Source organism: Cervus elaphus, chromosome 31 (genome assembly GCF_910594005.1).
Source record: "Cervus elaphus chromosome 31, mCerEla1.1, whole genome shotgun sequence".
In the NCBI taxonomy this organism is placed as follows: Eukaryota; Metazoa; Chordata; class Mammalia; order Artiodactyla; family Cervidae; genus Cervus; species Cervus elaphus.
In genome coordinates this window covers 23,736,539-23,757,761 of record NC_057845.1, presented here as the reverse complement: position 1 = coordinate 23,757,761, position 21,223 = coordinate 23,736,539, and the positions used below count along the sequence as shown (strand labels likewise).

The window sequence follows — 21,223 nt, the reverse complement described above, 5'->3', positions numbered from 1 at the left end:
GTAGTAAAATTCTATCTAATAGAAAGTAACTACTACTCCTCTTGAGGAGGGAAAAACAATAAATATTATCCTGGTCCTATCTTCAACCTCATTCTATACCAGCTCATCCTGGGTCTATTGAAAGGGCTAAAATGATTTTAAGTGCAATTTGAGCTGTGGGATAAAACATATTTATTATTAGCTTATCATTCATTTCTCACAAAAGTTTACTGCACACAAAAAAGAAAAAATACATTAAAAGTGTTATAAAAGATAGTAATAGTTCTAGTGTATTCAGAATTCTACAAAATTCTAAGCTCATGATCTACTGCAGAGTATCAAAAATGCTGAGGAAGAGATGAAATGAAATGCCTTGAGAACATCTATTCAATAGGGCAATAATTATCTTAAAGGATACTTTAAAAATAAAATATAATGTTGCTTATCTCAATCTTCTATTAACCTTAGTTTATTTGGCTCACATGATTGAGTAGTGGTTGTTGCTCAGTTATTCAGTCGTGTCCAACTCTACGCGACAAAATGGATTGCAGAACAGTAGGCATCCCTGTCCTTCACCATCTCTGGGAGTTTGCTCAAACTCATGTTCATCAAGTAGGTGCTGCAATCCAACCATTTGGTCCTCTGTCATCCCCCTTTCCTCCTGCCTTCAATCTTTCCCAGCATCAGGGTCTTTTCTAATGAGTCAGCTCTTCACATCATGTGGCCAAAGTATTGGAGCTTCAGCTTCAGCATCAGTCCTTCCAATGAATATTGAGGGTTGATTTCCTTTAGGATTGACTGGTTGGATCTCCTTGCAGTCCAAGGGATTCTCAAGAATCTTCTCCAACACCACAGTTCAAAAGCATCAATTCTTCAGCATTCATGTGAGAGTTGGACTATAAAGAAAGCTGAGTGTCGAAGAATTGATGCTTTTGAAATGTAATGTTGGAGAAGACTCTTGAGAGTCCATTGGACTGCAAGGAGATCCAACCAGTCAATCCTAAAGGAAATCAACCCTCAATATTCATTGGAAGGACTGATGCTGAAGCTGAAACTCCAGTACTTTGGCCACCTGATGTGAAGAACTGACTCACTGGAAAAAAACCTGATGCTGGGAAAGATTGAAGGCAGGAGGAGAAGGGGATGACAGAGGATGAGATGGTTGGATGGCATCATCGACTTGATGGGCATGAGTTTGAGCAAACTCCAGAAGTTGGTGATGAACATGGAGGCCTGGCATGGACTGTTGCAGTCCATGGGGTCGCAAAGAGTCAGACACAACTGAGTGATTGAACTGAACTGAACTGATGGGACTGATGCCATAATCTTAGTTTTTTGAATGTTGAGTTTTAAGCCAAATTTTTCACTCTCCTCTTCCACCTTTATCAAGTAGCTCTTTAGTTCCTCTTTGCTTTCTGTCATAAGGGTGGTGTCATCTGCATATCTGAGGTTGTTGATTTCTCATGGAAATCTTGATTCCAGACTGTGATTCATCCAGCCCGGCATTTCACATGATATACTCTACATATAAATTAAATAAGCAGGGTGACCATATACAGCCTTGACATACTCCTTTCCCAATTCTGAACCAGTCTGTTGTTCCATGTCTGGTTCTAACTGCTGCTTCTTGACTTGCATACAGGTTTCACAAGAGGCAGGTAAGGTGGTATAGTATTCCCATCTCTTTAAGAATTTTCCAGTTTGTTGTGATTCACCCAGACAAAGGCTTTTGCATATTCAGGGAAGCAGAAGTAGATGTTTTTCTGGAATTCTCTTGCTTTTTCTATGATCCAATGGTTGTTATATCCGACATGACTGAATGAAGCAGAAATGTCTCTCTTCCTGTAAATTGCCCTGATGTAGATCAAACACATTTGCTGGCTTTTAAACCCTGATGATTGCTTGGCATGTGGAGTCATTCTAACTAGTCTAATACGTGAATAAACACATCTTAAAATAAAGTAGGCTGACCAACAGTTCAAACTGAGCTAGTATGGTGGTTGAAAGAGAACAGGCTTTGGATGCCAGAGATCTTTGTATAAATCCTGGCTTAGATGTTAAATTCTTGACCCTCCTGAATTTATTCAGTTAACATCAATTTTCACATCCTTTATAAGGAAGATAAAATTAAGACTAATCAAAGCAAGTAAGGTATACTTAAAGTCTTTAAAGACTAAATATCTATAAACAATTTATTCACTTCTCCCCTCCCCCTTTGCTTAAGACTCTAGTATTAACATTTGAAATTACTATAATTCTATGGAATAGATCTCAATAATTCTAGAAAGCTAAATTAACTGGGGAAGGATACGATCCTTCTAGTTTTAAAATCACTGCCATTCCTAAAGGGAGGCCTGAAAATTCATGTCAGTATTATTTGGTTACTAAGCTTTGTGAATGCAGTAACTTTGTTAAGGAAATACAATAAGAACTGGGGTCCAGAATCTCCCAGGTATAAATACCAACTCATGATTCCCTCTTCAGGTGTTCAATTAAAAATTTCAAAAGAATTAAATTATATCAAATTTCTAAAAATTAAATATATGATAACAGGTTATATTATTGGTTAATACATGAAAAAAGTTTTGCATGTGTAAAAGTTTTAATGGGTAAAACTTTCCTCAGGATTGTTACAATAAGGTCTCCTTAAAATTCACATGCACAATTAATTCTCATGCAAAAATAAATCATTTTCCTTCCATTTCTATATGGGTAACTTAAGTTTGGTTAAGAAATAAGTAAGACTTAAGAGTCTAACTAAAACAAAGACCAGCCTTTGAATATAATATAGAAAAATGATGAACGTTTGTGCATCATTTCCATTGCTTAAATATTGCCCTGTTAAATAAAGTAACAATTTCTGAAACTTAAAAGTATAATAAAACATTAATTTTATCAGAAATATTTAAAATAAATAAATATAACTTTAAAAATATTTTACCTGTTATTCTTCCAACTCGACCATGAAATATCTTTCCAACAAATCCACTAATATGAGCCCCTAAGCTCACACCTATGAAATGAAAATTATCAAGAGATGCTCCATGCTTCTGCAATTCAAAATGCAGTGTTACAATTTTCAGAAATCACAAATTATGCCTCGTTGCATCAGTGTTCTAAAAATCATTATTTTTTCTGATTTAATCCACTTCTGGGAGACAGAGAATGCAATTTTATAATTTCAAACAACTATATCTTTGTTCAACTTTTTTCATAAAATATCTGATTTTTATTTACATATTAATACCATTAAATTTTTATCTAGAAAAGCATATGTAAAATAATATATTTAATTAAGTATTTTGTAGTAATAAAAATAAAACATATTTGGATACTTTGTGCTAGTGACCTTGATAAGTGCTTTATAAATCTCATATTTAATATTCACAAAGTCCTATGAGCTATTTATTTTTATCCATTGCCTACAACTTTCCCTTCTACCTATTAAATGCTTAACAAATATGGTTTTATATTGAGTTGCCCAAAGTCATATATACTTATTACTATAAGGGAAAAAGATAGACTTCAAGTCCAGGTCTGTTTAACTTCAAAATATAAACTAACCTGCCTTCTTGTTTTATCTGTAAATTGTATCAAAAACTTGAGGAAGACTGAACAATGTGAATATCCACCCTTACTTTAGAGATGATAAAATGAGACGCAGGGATTTTAAGTGACTTCCCCTGATAACAAGCTGGAGAGAAATGGAGTCTGATTTTTCAAGCCCAAGTTTTGATCACCTCCTAGACTCTCAGACCAGGAGAAGAGTATGGAGACATTGGGAGCTTAAACAAGGGAGAACTTCTCTTGTTACATTCTCTTACACTCTCAGGAAGCAGGTCATGGTCCAGTCTACACAGTCACACATCTGATGGCTGATAGAAAGATGTGGAACATTTATTCTAATGAGAAACTAGATTCTGGTTTCCCAGGCACAGGGTGATAATTTTCTTCAAAATTTCTCAGACTAGTACCTGCAACCTCCAGGGAGTATCCCTCTCAACTTTTGTGCTACTGAATTTTTCATCTTTCCTTATTAATATGGAGCCATTGCAAGCAAAAGCACTGTTAGAAATATATCTAACATTAGACTTCTCCTAAACTTCTGTATTTAATATTCACAAGTTCCACACTTTGACGTGTATATGTATTAAGTATAGAAAAGACCACTGCAAAAAAGAAAAATTAATTATGGAATTTTTAGGCTACCAGTAAGAACAAGTGAATCAATAGCCTTCTGTGTCTCCAGAGGGATGGTTTAGTTTTGCCCAAATTTGTGGATGTAAAAATAATAATGATAGCTGATTTCATTCAATGGTTATTACATAACAAGCACTGGTTAAGAATTAATTTCCCATAACACTCAAATAAAATATTGTTATAAAGTTTTGTTATCCCCAATGAATAGACAAGGAAATGAGGCAGAATGGTTGAGCTATTGCTCAGACTCACACTGATGGTGTGGATTTAGTAATCTTTGAATCCCTCTACTCTGACTTCTAACAACTGCGTACAACTGCTTCTTGGATCTATGATGCTTGCTGAATTTCAGGAGAGGCTTGGAAGTTCAGCATAATATAACTCGAAGGTGGATTTCAAGCTCAAGAATGACCCCAAGTCATATAACACCTTTCTTTCTCTGGAGCGCCATTAATACAACCTCTCTCTGGAACAGACATAGATCTCTAGATCTCCATATGCATTGACTTAAAGATCATTTGAAACACAGATGAACCTAGAACTGGCGTGAATTTATTTAAATGAACTTCATTTAAACTGGATAAGCCTAAAAGGAACTGAGACCTGCCTCCAAGGTATGCTACTTTTCAAGCTGTTTTTCACTTTGACCAATGTACACTTTTATAATTTTAGACATATCTTAGAAAATATATCTAAAAAGTCTAATGATCAAATAGTTTATTTCCTCTGTCCACATAAAATCACTAACTAATCCTGAAGTCAGCATAGGCAGAGTTAAAAAATAAAAATCTTAAAATATTTTAAGATAAAATACAATAATTGAGTCTTTAAGAGAACTTTAAAAAATAAGATAGGTCATGTCTAGGTATAGAATTATCCATTAACACAAAAGAAAAGTGACTGCATATGTGAAGCACATCAACACAGTAATTCTTCACACTTGTGCAGTAATTTTTGATTAACAAATTATTAATAAATAGTATTTTCTTTATCACCATTTTGTAGTATTATAAAGCCACCATTTATTGTATAACATATATATATAACCCATAAAATTCCAGACTTACCAAAAGATTCTGAATGTACCTACTCAAACTCACAGCAACTTTCCTGGTATTTTTAACTGCCCTAATGTAAAGAAAAGTTGTAGCTCCTCGGTTCCAGTCTACTACAATTATATTCATATCATCTTGGTTCAACAAAATCCTCACAAAGTTCTGAAGCCATGAAGGAGTGGAGCCCAGTGGTCTGTATCCATGAATCAGCCAGACTGCTTTCTTGCTTGTGTTGAAATTAACATTAAGTGAGTCATTCTTCTCAAACAGTAATTCAGCACAAGTCGGGTTGTTCCTTGTATACAACATCAAAGATATCTCCATTTTGGGATTAAACAGATCTCTGAAGGAATCCTTTAAACTTAGCTGAGAAAATTCAAGGCATGGTGCCTTATTATCTGAAATAAAAAAAAAAAAGTCAGTTAAGCTGAGTATTGGGATAGTATTTATTTGATTCTATTCTTGTCACTGCTGCAAAGAAAATAATTGAACTTGGAGAGTGTAGAGGATTTCATTTTATTAGCAGTTTAACATAATATACTGAGCAACTGCAATGTTGAAAGTAATTCATTGATTACTTAAGTAGAATTTTGAACTAGATGTATTCAAAATTTACAATGAAATATAGAAATGAATGTGGCTGGCTAAAAATTAAGAATTAGTTTTATCAGTACAAAGTAGCAATGATGTGATTGAAATAATTAATATTGTTAATAAGGACAGTGTTATACAAAGTCCACAAGTTGATTATGAATTTTAACAGTTTTGCAGAAGAATATCAAGATATAGATAATAAGCATTAGGAAAAATATATTTCACCTGACTAGTGATCAAATAAAAACAAAAATATATCAATTTCTTCCTATCAAATTAAACACAATGAAAAAATCCTTTCAATATGTAATACTTATAAGGGTAAATGTAACGAAGATTCATATATATGAATGCTGAGAGCAAAAGTTGATATATTATTTTGAAATTGTATATGTGTGTATGTGTATACCACACATACAAAATAATAAAATATTTACTCTTCCTGATTTTCTTTTTTTTTTTTTTTGTGAATCTTCCTGATTTTCTTTCTAGAGTCATACTAACGAAACAAGCACTGTGTTAAATATAAAGATACTAATTATAGGGTTATGCATAATCACACAAAAATTTAAAACACCTTAGTTATCATCATAAGTAATTTCATCAATGTGTGCATCCTATCTATCTATCATCTATATACCTACATATCTATCTATGCAGCCATCCAACCTGGATGAAAGCAGAGCAGAAAATGAAATATCTACGCCAAACCAAAGCAATCGTTATTTCCAATATTGGAAATAAAAGCAAAAATAAACAAATGGGACCTAATGAAACTTAAAAGCTTTTGCACAACAAAGGAAACTATAAGCAAGGTGAAAAGACAGCCCTCAGATTGGGAGAAAATAATAGTAAATGAAGAAACAGACAAAGGATTAATCTCAAAAATATATAAACAACTCCTGCAGCTCAATTCCAGAAAAATAAATGACCCAATCAAAAAATGGGCCAAAGAACTAAACAGACATTTCTCCAAAGAAGACATACAGATGGCTAACAAACACATGAAAAGATGCTCGAAATCACTCATCATCAGAGAAATGCAAATCAAAACCACAATGAGGTACCATTACACGCCAGTCAGGATGGCTGCTATCCAAAAGTCTACAAGCAATAAATGCTGGAGAGGGTGTGGAGAAAAGGGAACCCTCTTACACTGTTGGTGGGAATGCAAACTAGTACAGCCGCTACGGAGAACAGTGTGGAGATTTCTTAAAAAACTGGAAATAGAACTGCCATATGACCCAGCAATACCACTCCTGGGCATACACACTGAGGAAACCAGATCTGAAAGAGATACGTGCACCCCAATGTTCATCGCAGCACTGTTTATAATAGCCAGGACATGGAAGCAACCTAGATGCCCATCAGCAAATGAATGGATAAGGAAGCTGTGGTACATATACACCATGAAATATTACTCAGCCATTAGAAAGAATTCATTTGAATCAGTTCTAATGAGATGGATGAAACTGGAGCCCATTATACAGAGTGAAGTAAGCCAGAAAGATAAAGACCAATACAGTATACTAACACATATATATGGAATTTAGAAAGATGGTAATGATAACCCTATATGCAAAAGAGAAAAAGAGACACAGAAATACAGAACAGACTTTTGGACTCTGGGAGAAGGCGAGGGTGGGATGTTTCAAGAGAACAGCATTGAAACATGTATATTATCTATAGTGAAACACATCACCAGCCCAGGTGGGATGCATGAGACAAGTGCTCGGGCCTGGTGCACTGGGAAGACCCAGAGGAATCGGGTGGAGAGGGAGGTGGGAGGGAGGATTGGGATGGGGAATACATGTAAATCCATGGCTGATTCATGTCAGTGTATGACAAAAACCACTACAATACTGTAAAGTAATTAGCCTCCAACTAATAAAAATAAATGAAAAAAAAAAAACAAAGCAATCGTTATTACTAGGCAGTGAAACATGGCTGTTTTGTCTTTTCATAATTTTTAAAAATTGTAATTTTTTTAAAATGAGGATACAATCTCAAAATATTTTTTAATGAGAGCATATACTTGTACTACTTCTGGAGATTTAACTTGGTAAGAAGAGTTGGGAAAAAATTTGTCAATACATAGAAAAAATTCACAAAATGTTAGTAAACTTTATGCCAGTAATTACACTTCTAAGAATTTACACCAAGAAAATAGTCTGAAAACACATAAAAAATGAATATACATTATTTGAATATTGGAGAAATAGAGGTGATTTAAATGCACAGAAATAAATGTGGTCAAGTCACTGCATACATTTATATGTATTTGATAAATTTAAATATATATTTTAACATATATAAATACACATTTAAAACTATACATCTATTTATACACAAATATATTTGGAAAATACATAATATGCACTAGTTGCAATCATTCTAGTTGGGAAATTATATATGTGATATTATAATTATTCAGAAGAAGACAAAGAAGGAAGGAAGTGAAATTGAATTCCCAGATTAACAGCTGAGAGACACTTGGACAAGTGAAAAACTTTGATACTTCATTTGTTCTAAGTACAAAGGAATGAGGAAGTGGAGAGGAGGAATAAATTAAACCTCAAGGCAATATCAATGCTTAACAGAGTACAAACAGGGTAGACAATTGTGCTTATCCACCTTCCCACCAGCTGGAACTCTGAGAAGTCCAAATGCAACTGATACATCCAAACTGATGGTCCACTAAAAGCCAAGGTAGATTTTACCTGGCCCTGGAATGAATAATGAATAAACAAAACCCCCGTGATGAAATATGGGAAAGAAATCACCTAAAACAAGCAACAGAAAAGTCTACTGTCTATTACCAGATGCAGAAGTAATTGCAGGAAGCTCTTTAGAACTCTCGTTAGAATACAAGGAAAAAACACATCTCAAAAATAGGAGGGTATTAAGAGAAAATGTATTGAGGCAAAAACAATAAGTTAAGTTTAAAATGGAATAAAAATATATTCCAATTCACAAAAAGGAAAAGTGCAATTGCAGAATAAAAATTCATTTCACAGATGCTAAAACATGAAAATCTCACCTTATATATAGTAAGAAATGAAGGAGAAAAGATATTTAAATTATGAAGGTAAACATAGACATGGGATAGAAAATAAAGATCAAATTAAAAATCATCATTCCCCTTGGCAGGTAGAGAGGAAATGGGGAGAGAGGGTAGCAGTTAAAACAATTAAGGAAATAACTGCATACCAGGGTATGCAAACTGAAAAAGGTTCACCAGTATCTGGAGAAATTCAGTTCATCAGACTTACTAACAGACCTCCTAGAATCAGTTTTGGTTTCAATGAAAAAGAAAAATATCCTAAACATCTTAAGGCAGAAAATCCAGGTTGCAGATAGAAGAATGAATTTATGATGACTTCAGATTTGTCTTCCAAAATAATACATCAGACATATAAAAGTGTAATAAATGAAGACTATAAGTGCAAAAGTTTGTGGCCCAAAAATTTTCTATTCTTCCTAAAGTATACCACCAAAAGTTGAGTAAGTAAAGTTCCTGACATCATCACCATTAAATAAATGAGAGATTTATTGAAGACAAAATCCATAGAAACTCACAGTAAAAAAGAAAGTGAGCATAAAAACAAGTTAGATACCAATGTAAGTGTAAACAGGATAAAACTGAGTAAAACATAAATGCAATATCAGAAATTATTCTTATTCAAATGTTTAATAAGAATGTTTAGTATAAGTCAATATATACTAATAAGATGGTTCCTCTCTCCATGGAATTCTGTAGGGCAAGAAAACTGGAGTAGGAAGCCTTCTCTTCAGGGGATCTTCTTGACCCAGGGATTGAATGTGGGTCTCCTGCAATGCAGGAAAATTCTTTACTGTGTGAGCCCCAGGGAAGCCTCAACGTATACTAATGTAAGATGGGAATTTAGGTTAAAAGGGGTATAGATAAAGTGGTACGAAAATTCCTGAACTGGGGGATTCAGAATATTTCAGTTTAAAAAATGTTAATAGATAGATACGTGTGGGTTTTAAAAAATATCAATAACCTTAACAATTAACCATTATGCTATGTAAAACAATAGACATGACTTTCCATACACTAAAATATATGAAAGCATAGCAAATGTGTACATATACAAAAGATACAAAGAAAACGAAAAATATAGAAAGCACGAAACAAAATGATAAACTTACACAAAAGATAAAGTTGCGTAACTGTAACAAAGTCTTCCTATTAAAAAAAATCAGCTTCATAAAAAAGAAACTTAGCTATAAAATAAAGAGGTACACAGGAAATTTTAAATAAATGGATAGGTAGGTATATTCTACACAAATAAAATAAAGACAAACTAGGTTGATATACTAGATGCAATCATGGCTCCAATACATCACTGTTTCCTGAATCTATGTCAATTGGCTTGTAAGTCTGAGGTATTCTCCCATCATAAGCGGGATGACTTGCCCCAATTTTTGACATGGGTACAAGTATTACACCTTGAAATATTGGAAAATAGGACCTTGGTGATGTAATGGAAACAGGTGCTGAACTGGGCTTGCACGTTAGAGCTGGGCATCCCATACGTCTGCCATCACAGTGAGAATACCCCAGGTCTGGCCTGCTAGAAAAGGAGAGACAGGTGTAAAAGAGCTAAGTTGTGTAGTCTCCCTAGTTGATTGACACCCAATTAAAAGCCAAACATGCCAGCAAACCCAACAAAGAAGAGCAGGGCCTATACAATTCCCACCTGAATCCATAAATGTAGCAGCTACGTTACATTAAACACCCCGGAGTGTCTGTGTTTTTTGTTTTGTTTTGTTTAGCTTTTTTTGTGACATTGTTTAGTCGATTTTGGGCTTCCCAGGTGGCACTAGTGGTAAAGAACCTGCTTGCCAATGCAGGAGACATAAGACAGGCTGGTTCAATCCCTGGGTTGGTAAGATCCCAGGGAGGAGGGCATGGCAACCCACTCCAGTATTCTTGCCTGGAGAATCCCATGGACAGAGGAGCCTGGCGGGCTACTGTCCATAAGGTTGTAAAGAGCCAGACACAACTGAAGTAACTCAGCATGTACACACACAGAGTCAATTTCATTAATAATATTAATATCAGGTAAAGAAAAACAAAACTTTTCAAATGACACAAAAAAAATTCAAACTAGTGTACTGTAAAGCTCTTGAAGAATATCAAACTGACTCAACTCTGGTAGATTATAGGAAAAGAAAAAAAAAATAAAGTTCTAGAAATCAAATACTCAACAGTTCAGTTCAGTTGCTCAGTCATATCCGATTCTTTATGGTCCAACTCTCACACCCATACATGACTACTGGAAAAACCACAGCTTTGACTAGACAGACCTTTGTAGGTAAAGTAATACTTATAGGGATTCTCAATAAAATTATCAGTGGATTTCTCAGCAGAAACTTTGCAAACCAGAAGGCAGTAAGATAATATATGTAGAGTGGTTAAAGAGGAAAACTTTCAACCTAGAATTCTATATCAGGCAAAACTGTTCTTCAAAAATGAGAGAGAAATTAAGACATCCCCAGACTCACGTCCCTGGTGGCTCAGACATTAAAGCATCTGCCAGCAATGCAGAAGACCCGGGTTTTGACCCCTGGGTTGGGAAGATCCCCTGGAGAAGGCAATGGCTACCACTCCAATATTTTTGCCTGGAGAATTCCATGGACAGAGGAGCCTGGTGGGGTTGCAAAGAGTCAGACACGACTGAGCGACTAACACATTTTTTGTGTGAATGAGACAAACAAGAGCTGAGGGAATTCATTGACACTATAACTGCTCTATATGAAGTGCAAATGGGAGCCCTTCAAGTTGAAGTGAAACAGTGTTATACAATAACTTGAAATCATATAAAATGTAAAATTTTCTGGTAAAGGCAAATTATGAACAAATATAAAAAATACTATTGAAATTTTGAGTTGTAACTCCACTTTTTATTTTCCATAGGATTTAAAGGACAAATGTATAGAAATAATTACAAATCTATGTCAATGTGTATGCAATATATAAAGATATAACTGTGTCATCAATAACATAAAGTGAGTAAAACAGAGCTTAAAGGAGTAGAGTATTTTAAGTGAAAGTTTTTACTGAAGTCTTTATTGCCATTATTGGAGCTAAAGTAGTATCAATTTAAGATAGACTGTCATAACTTCAGATATTATACATAATCCCTGTGATAAATACAATATATAGAATATACAGCAAAAAAGATAAAGAGATCAAAATATGTCAGCAGAAAACAATCAACTAAAAAAAAGGAAGAAATGACACTTCAAAGCCATTTGGATGGCTACTATTGGGGGAAAAAAAAGAAAAACAGGAAATAATTGTTGACAAGAATGTAGAGAAATTGGAACTTGCGTGCACTGCTGAAAGGTGCAGCTGCTGTGTTCACTGTCGCATTATTCATGATAGCCAAAAGGTGTAAGCAACCCTAGTATCCAGTAAAGGTGAATGCATAAACAAAAGCTGGTGTATATATCCAGTGGAATATTACACAGCCTTTAAAAGGAAGGAAAATCTTACACATGAAACAACATGGGAGAACTTTAAATATATTATATTACATGAAATAAGACAGTCACAAAATATTATCAATGCTATATGATTCATTAAAATGAGGTACCTAAGGAGTCAAATTTATCAAGGCATAAAATAGAACAATGGTTGCCAAGGGCTGGGAAAAAAGTGGTAAATGTGGAGTTCATGGGGTGTAGATTTTCAGTTTGGGAGGATGAAAATGTTCTAGAGATGGGTGATGGCACAACAGTGTGAATGCACTTAATAACACTGAACTATACACTTAAAATGGTAACTTTTAATATATGTCTTACCAAAATAAAAAAGGCTTCCCTGGTATCTCAGATAGTAAAGAATCTGTCTCCAATGCAGGAGACCTGGGTTTGATCCCTAGGTTGGAAAGATTCCCTGGAGAAGGAAATGGCAACCCATTCCAGTATTCTTGCCTGGGAAATCCCATGGACAGAGGAGCCTGGAGGGCTACACTGGGGTCAATGAAGCCCAACAGGGTCACAATGAGTGACCTACCATGGGGTCACAATGAGTCGGACATGTCTATGTGACCACACACACACACACGCACACACACACCAATAAAACAAAAACAAAAATCTTACAGAATCAAATTCCCATCCTTATATTATGGATATGTGATTCCACACTTACTTTACCTCTGTAAACAACTAGAACACTTGACAAAATATATGAAAAAAAAGTTTACACACTGGACAACGAAAGCACACAGCTATGGTATCTTTAAAAAGGTAAACAAATTATTTGAACCCTATATCTAATACCTTTCTACCTGGAGGCAGTTTCCAGACTTCAGTGCAGGAGGGCTGAACCCAACAAAACATGGCGGTTCTGCCAAGCTGGGGACAAAGACTGGAGTTTGAGGAAGTTGAATCTACTAGAATTTGTATCACAGCGTACCACAAAGGAGGGGGCTATGCAGAGGCAGAGCTCCAAACTCTGACAGGAGTCCCTTCAAATCCATTGCTGAAGACAAACGTGCCTGCAGAGGGGGAAACTCCACAAAGAGCTGTGAGCTCAACAACTTCAAAGGCCACAGCCTGCTAGGAGGCACTGCAGTTCTGACCAGCCAGAGTGGAGAAAACTTAATGAGCATCACAGACATTCAGTGGAGACTCCAGAAGGGTCAGACTTTACTGTAACGGAGCTAAACTAGCTCTAGAGCAAAAAAGAACTAAGGCCCATCCTTTCTCCTCCTTCTCTCAGCTCTGCTGGCTTTGATTTGGCTTCATTCTCTGGCAGACAACATGCTACGTGTGTGAAATATTGAGAGACAATATTAACAATCTTGAGGTAAGCAAAGACTTTTCAGATATGATACAGTAAGCATGAAACATAAAGATAATAAATTGAAACTGTCATAGTGAAGAATGTCTGCTCCTAAAAAGAACTGATAAGAATGTGGATGTTCAGGTTTGCAAAATGTACATATGAAAAAGCACCTATATCCCAAATACATATGTGTGTGTGTGTGTGTATATATATAATATATATATATTATGTGTGTATATTTTATGTGTGTACATACACACGTGTGCTGTTATGCTCCCTCAGTCATATTGGACTCTTTGCAACCCCATGATCTGTAGCTTGCCAGGCTCCTCTGTCCATGCAATTTTCCAGGCAGGAAACCTGAAGTGGGTTGCCATTTTCTATTCCAGGGGATCTTCCTACTGAAGGATCGAAACTGCATCTCTTGCGTCTTCTGCATTGGCAGGCAGATTCTTTACCACTGCACCGCCTAGGAAGCCCTGTATACACGTATACAGTCATGTCCGACTCTTTGCGACCCCATGGACTGTAGCCCACCAGGCTCCTCCATCCATGGGATTTTCCAGGCAAGAATACTGGAGTGGGTTGCCATTTCCTTCTCCAGTACACATATACATATATGTAAAATTAAAAAGTTACTTTTAAAAAAATGACAAAGGAATTGAAGGCACTTCACAAGAAAGTGGTCTAATGGCCACAAGGCTCAAAACCAATGTTCAACATCATGCGTAGTCAAAGGGAATGGATTTTTAAATATAATAACTACTACAATAATTACTTGATTTGAGTTATATAAAAAAACATTCCATTTAAAAGTAAAATTATGTGAACTAGAAGAATACAATTATTTATATATATATATATATATATACATATCTCATCTCAGATTGAGGAATGACTTTTTAGCATTAAAAGAAGGAAGAAACCATAAAGTATCAGACCAATAGATTTCACAGCAGGTGAATTTAAAACTTCTGCACATAGACACTACGGGTTTCCCTGGTGGTTCAGTGGTAAAGAATCCACCTGCCAATGTAGGAGATGCAGGTTTGATCCCTGGGTCAGGAAGATCCCCTGGAGAAGAAAATGGCAACCCACTGCAGTACCCTTGCCTGGAAAACCCCATGGAGAGAGAAGCCTCGCAGGCTATAGTTTGTGGGGTCACAAAAGAGCTGGACATGACTTAGCAACTAAACAACAACAACATAAAAACGATAAGCTAGCCAAATGACAAAAAAAATTAGGACAATATTTTCAATACAAAGTAGAAGAGGAATTAATATACATAAAGAACTATTAATGAAGAAAAAGAATACCCCAAGTGAACACCAAGTGAAGAATATAAAGACATTTTACAAAATTAAATATTCAAACATAAACGTATCAAAATGTGCTCAATCTTCTTAAAGATTAGTAAAGATTAATTAAAATAACATGACTGTATCATTTTACCATTATGCCATGACCATTAACACCGATATATATCACATTATTTTTAAAGTGGTTATTTAGGAATCAACTAAATACATGGCAGAGTCTATAAATTATGATGTATCCATAGTAATGCAGGAAGTAAGAAATCTATAGAGTCGATAAATATACACATATGGTCCTAATTTTAGCTATAATACATAGTATATATGCAGTAAACTCTAACTCACATTTGTGCACATACACACATATTTATGGCATTAGAACTGGTAGGAAATAAACCACTATGATAATTGTAGTTTGTGGTGATGGTAATATTAGATTTTTTGTCTATCTTTTTGTATTTTCTCTGTGTTTCTCCCTCCTGAATTTTAATATTTCTCAATGTTCTAAATCTAACTAACATACTTATTTGTGAGTGTTATAAGGAGAAGAAATGGTTTAAATAGACTCGAGTTGATTAAAAAAATGATAACAAATAATGTTATTGGCTGAAAGATAAAGATATTTAGAACAGAAAAATAAGAATTGATGTTGTTTGAAAATTTAACAAATTGAAGTTCTGGGGACTAGTCTAAATTACTCTGATTAGAAATTCAATAGCAAGGGCACAATACTGGATTTCATTATCAAATATGCAGAAAGATAATAACTCTAGCAATAATCTCAACAGAGCAATGCATGAGAAAGAATTCTGAAAATCTTCCTAGGTTTCAAATTATAGAAGCAGTACATTTTTTAAAAATATCAAAGACATATGACATAGGAATAATGATTCTAGGCTGTTCAGCTCTAACTCTGAAGCATATTTCCATTATAGTTGCAATGGTTGTGAAGAGAACAAGGAGATCCAAACTGACAGGGTTCAGAGGTGTGAACAGCACCTTGGACATGGACCATTGAGACCCAAATGCCTCCAATTTCTTTCAAACTTCTCTTGTGAATTTGAGCAAATGTTTTTCTGCTCTCATTTCTAAGCCTCGGTTTCCTTAAATGGAAGGAGTTGAAATAAATGGTCCCCTGTGACTTCTATTATTCTAATATTCTTTGATTTCAAACCCACTTGCACACAAATTAGTCTGTCTTGCTACTTTAAGCACTGACAGAATGAATAACAGAAGAGTCCTCAAAACCCAGTCATAAAAAATTACCAATCCTAACACACTCTGTACAGGTTTACTTTCTTCCTCTGATAATCCTCTGAAACCCACATTCATCCCCAAAAGCCTGCATGAAAACCTCCTTCCTTCCCTTTCTTCATTTCTAAAAGCAAAATGTACTTCCTCCTCTTTCTTCATTTCTAAAAGCAAAAATGTACTTGTTAACAGCAATAACATCAATGATATTAATGATGGTTTGTGGTTATTTAGCAATCACTCCATGTCAGGCACTGTACTGTTTTATATTTGCTATCTTTTTCCTCAAGAAAGTGAAATTTTAAAAGATTAAATAACCTGTGGAAGGTTATATACAAATATAAATTTGTATATATATATACAAATATACAGAAGCAACACAACATTTGTGGGACAGATCTGAAAGGCATGAGCTTATTGATTGTGTAAGTTATTGTGTAAACTGTCGAGCAACATAAATAAAATTCTACCAGGAGTCCACTAGCTTGATTATTTATTCATGTGTGATAAAAATGAAGACTTTCAGGGGCCAGTAGAATTCCAGGTACAAATGACTGACCACTAACTTGATACTATGAGCCAATTGACCAAACTGAAGACAGAGGTTTGCATGGCTATAGAGCCAGTTGAGGCACAAAACTTTAGGCAGAACTTTAAAATCCCTGAAGGCTTCCAGGAGAGAGTGACATAGTATGCTTAATTTTATGATTCTGGAGCAAACAAAGCACATTTAGAAGATACATTTATTTAACATGTAATAAGAAATCAAGATATTCAATCAGTAACTTGTCAACTGTGCAAATATTTGAAAAGCTGTTGAAAATACACTAACAGTTGCCCAAACAAGCAAAATACAGTAGGTGACTGATAAATATTTTGATCAGGAATTCTTAAGCATGAGTTTAAAAATGGGTATAAAAAATGACAAGAAGAGTTTATTCAAACGTGGTTTCTTGGGCCATGCCCAGAGATTCTGATTTGGAAGGTACATCTACATTTTTAAAGGCACAACTCAGGGAATTCTGATATACATAGTACATACAAGTCTACCATAACTGTACATGGGTAGATACAGCATGAAGCCCTACAGCTGGAAATCAATCTTAGAGAATTAAAGAGAAAATGCATCTGGAAGAAAACAGTGGATTATTCTAACCTAATTTATATTGCTTTATAATTGACCAAATCACTCATTTATGTTATCTCCTTTGAGCCTGACAATGCACTGAATGGTATTATAAATTTTACTTCCACTTAAAAATGAAGAAACTGATGCTCAGGGAGGTTAAATGATTTGGCCTGGGAGAACAGCCACCAGACTTGAATCTGAGTCTTTTAACTGTAAATCCCAGCTTGTTTCATAACACTCTTATTTTAAAGAAACTTTGGTACAATAAATTACAAAGTTGTTTGTGGACATTTGATGTTAGTAAATCAATAGAAATAAATTACTAATCACATCAGAAAGATTTTTATAAAGTTTAGAGAAAAATAATGATGACTTTGCTGAGTCAGTGGGCTCAGAATTCCATGGCTTTTGGAATGACTATTGCCCTATAGACAGTTCACTTAGTAAGGTTCTACAAATATACTCTTACTACTAAAAGTGTGGTCTGCATACACATGGGCATCAACTGGGAGTGAATTAAAATTGCAGAATCTTGGGCTTCACCCTCCATCCTGTGAAGAAGAATCTGCATTTTAAACACAATGCCCAAGAGTCCAGGAGTCCAGGACTGTAAGTTCTATCATCGTAACAAGATGACTCCATCTTTCTGAATCTCATTTTCCTCACCTGTGAAATGAGAAAGATGAACTAGTCTAGCTTGAACATCTCTTCTATTAGTTACTTACTGGAGCATAGGAGTTGACAAACTATGGCCTGTGGGCTAAATCTGACCAGCAAGCTAAGAATGATTTTACAATAAAAAAAATTAAAAAAGAATATTTTGTGACATGTGAAATTTTGGTAATTCAACTTTTAGTGTCCATTGTGCATACGTGCTAAGTCACTTCAGTCGTGCCCAACTCTTTGTGACCCTAAGGATTGTAGCCCGCCAGACTCCTCTGTCCATGGGATTCTCCAGGCAAGAATATGGGAGTGTGTTGCCAAGCCCTCCTCCAGAGTATCTTCCCAACCCAGGGATCAAAACTGTGTCTTCTGCATCTGCTGCACTGCAGGAAAATTCTTTACCCACTGAGCCACCTGGGAAGCACTTAGTGTCCATTAATAAGTTTTAATTAGAATACAGCCAGACTCATTGGCTTACGAACTGTCTATGGCTAGTATCACGTCATGATAGAAGAGTTGAAAGGATGTAATCAAGACAGTGGGGCCCTCAAAGCCTAAAGCATTCACTATCCGGCCCTTTACAGAAATATTTGCTGACACTTGCTATAGTAATAATAGTAACAGCCACAACCACCATTTCAGCAGATACTAGGACTCAAAAGTGTACTAAGAACACATGTGCATATAATTTAAATATATATGCATATACATATATATTTGTATATACAGAAGTTTGTTCAGCTACTTCTCTACTTCTATTTGATTCTATTTAAGATTTGAAATGATCTAATTCCAGTTTTTCAGGATGTTTTTCCATTTCTGAAGGCAGATGTAATTGTAATGATTCTCACGTTGAGTGTAAGAAATGCTCTCTGAAAAATATATTTCAGAACCTCTAGTGAAGAAGGGAAAAGCATGTATAATTTGAATAAAAACATATTTATCTGAAATAAATCACTGAAATTTCAACAAAATATCCTACGTAGGTAGGAACTTATGTAAAATGAGAGAACACTTGCATGGGTTAAGGATGATTCTAAGACTCAGCAAATCTTTTAATTTTTCTTATTTTTTTATTTATTGTTATTAATATCTAAAAGGTCTGATATTTTATTTGTCGACGGAGCCAGAAACACACTTTATAATCACATCTGTGTTTTCTCAGTTGAGAACAACTTACTATCTACTAATCAAAGCAATAATTTGAGAAAGTCTACCATGATATTGATGTAGAATGATGTCAACTATGACATGACACAAAGGATAGGGGTCTTTACTTTAGAATTCTTTCAAATTAAGGTACCACTACTGTACACTGTGGCTCAGCTGGCTCTCCTGCAATTCAGGAGACCAGGGTTCGATCCCTGGGTAGGGAAGATCCCCTGAAGAAGGGAAAGATTACCCACTCCAGTATTCTAACCTAGAGAATTCCATGGACTATATAGTCCACGGGGTCACAAAGACTTGGACATGAGTGACTTTCACATTCACTGTACATTACAAAAACATAAAATACCTATCAAAAGAATTCCAAGTAAGTAAAATATAAATAATGAACTGTATATTATTACCATTCAAAGTCTGTATTTGAATAAAAAACAAACATTTCCAGAATTTCTTTTTAAGCTCATATATACAAATGAAAAGAAACAAGAAATAATTTGAATTTTTAGTTGATATTTTAAGGTTATTCAAGTATGCATTCAAAAAATTTTTTAAGAGAATTTTAAAACAAACGAAATGGCCTTCTTTTGCAAAATCTCTACAGAAAACCATTGTGGTTGTAAAATTGCTACTTATTATCATAAAGGAGAACAAGTAGTTCTACTGAACTATTTATTACCATAAAGTAGTAAATGATATTACTAAAATTAGTAAATTTTATTACCGTAAGCCAGTAAACCAGGACAATCAAGTTCTACATTATTATCATAAACTTGTTCTGGTTTTTGTTTTGCTGTAACGTAATAGGAAAAAACAAAACATTGTAGAATATGCTTCTATTGTTTCTTTTGCAACTGACAATTTACCTATGAAAAAATTGTCCTCAAAAGTAGGGTTATTTAAATAAATGAAAAAAAAAAAACAAGATGTTTATTAAGCCATGATTTCTAGTACTGAAGAAAATTCTCCAGTACTAAATTATTCTAAATTTCTCTTGAATATTTGTATTTGTTCTATTTATATCTCCTTGAAAAAGCTTTCTAGTAAGTAAAATAAAATACAGAACATACAATGTACCAAACGCACACATTCTTCATGATAATCTGTTTCTATATGAATACCCATAATTACAGTATATTTTTACACCATAATGTCATATCATTCTTTACCCAAGAATTCAAGCCATACTGAATATTTAATACATATTTTAATATAAATCATAGTATCAGTTCTTACCAGATCTTGCCCAGCACATCAAACAGAGGAAAATGTATACTCTCATTTGGAATCTGATAAAAGTAAAAGAAGCACTCAGATTCACCAAAAAAGAAATTCTAAAATTCATTAAGGTTTCTCTTTGGTAGGACTGTCACAGTCTGATAGGTTTTAATGTAAAATATCCTTGGCTTTTGCTCCTCCCTGTTTGTTGAAAAGGTGAGGCAGTTCATTTTCTCCCATTTAGCTTGTACTTGTGAGAAGGTTTTATAAGTTAAACACTGTAATAAGTCACAAACATTCAACTACATGAGGTGAATTTAAGGGAAAGAAAAAGATAATTATATCTTTCTTTATTCCTCTTAACCTCAGGATTTCAGGAGTGGTTGGGAAGAAGATATTTGTTGAAACCTTAAACCAAATGTGATGTTAGGAAATGCTAGAAATAAAAAGAGTCAGAAAAAGTTGTGGTTTATGTTCATTCTGATTACAAACTAAGTTGTCTTTATAACCATAAAATCAATAATAAAATCCATATCCACCAAGCTTCCAAGTATAAAATATGGCCTTTTTATACATATATCATTTTGCAACCCAAACTCAGTGGCTATTTTAAAATTGAAAATGCTAGCCTGTCTCTTGAGATCTACTATTTGAAGATTTTAAAAATATTTTTGTTTTTAACATAGCAAACATTTTAAAATTATTACAAGATTTCTTTTCAACGATTTACTTCATTTTTCCCTTATTTTCCTTCTAACAATAGATGTTGGTAGGCAAGAAAAAGAGAGAATCGCTATTCTCTATGTACGTGCATTGTAAGTTCAAAAAT

The 21,223-nt window shown here is 34.5% G+C and overlaps 1 protein-coding gene across 4 annotated transcripts in view; it reads right to left on the bottom strand.

Moving 5' to 3' along the window:
• Positions 1–20,721, bottom strand: part of LIPI (lipase I) — a 65,034-nt gene extending 44,313 nt beyond the window's left edge. For all 4 annotated transcript variants that reach the window (XM_043893061.1, XM_043893062.1, XM_043893060.1 and 1 more), the window contains exons 1-3: positions 20,413–20,721; positions 5,247–5,632; positions 2,921–3,029 (exon numbers count right to left, since the gene is read on the bottom strand). In XM_043893061.1, the coding sequence (XP_043748996.1) occupies positions 2,921–3,029; positions 5,247–5,632; positions 20,413–20,521 (604 nt within the window). In that variant the 5' untranslated portion in view covers positions 20,522–20,721. The remainder of the gene's footprint in view (positions 1–2,920; positions 3,030–5,246; positions 5,633–20,412) is intronic.
• Positions 20,722–21,223: the final 502 nt, after the last annotated feature.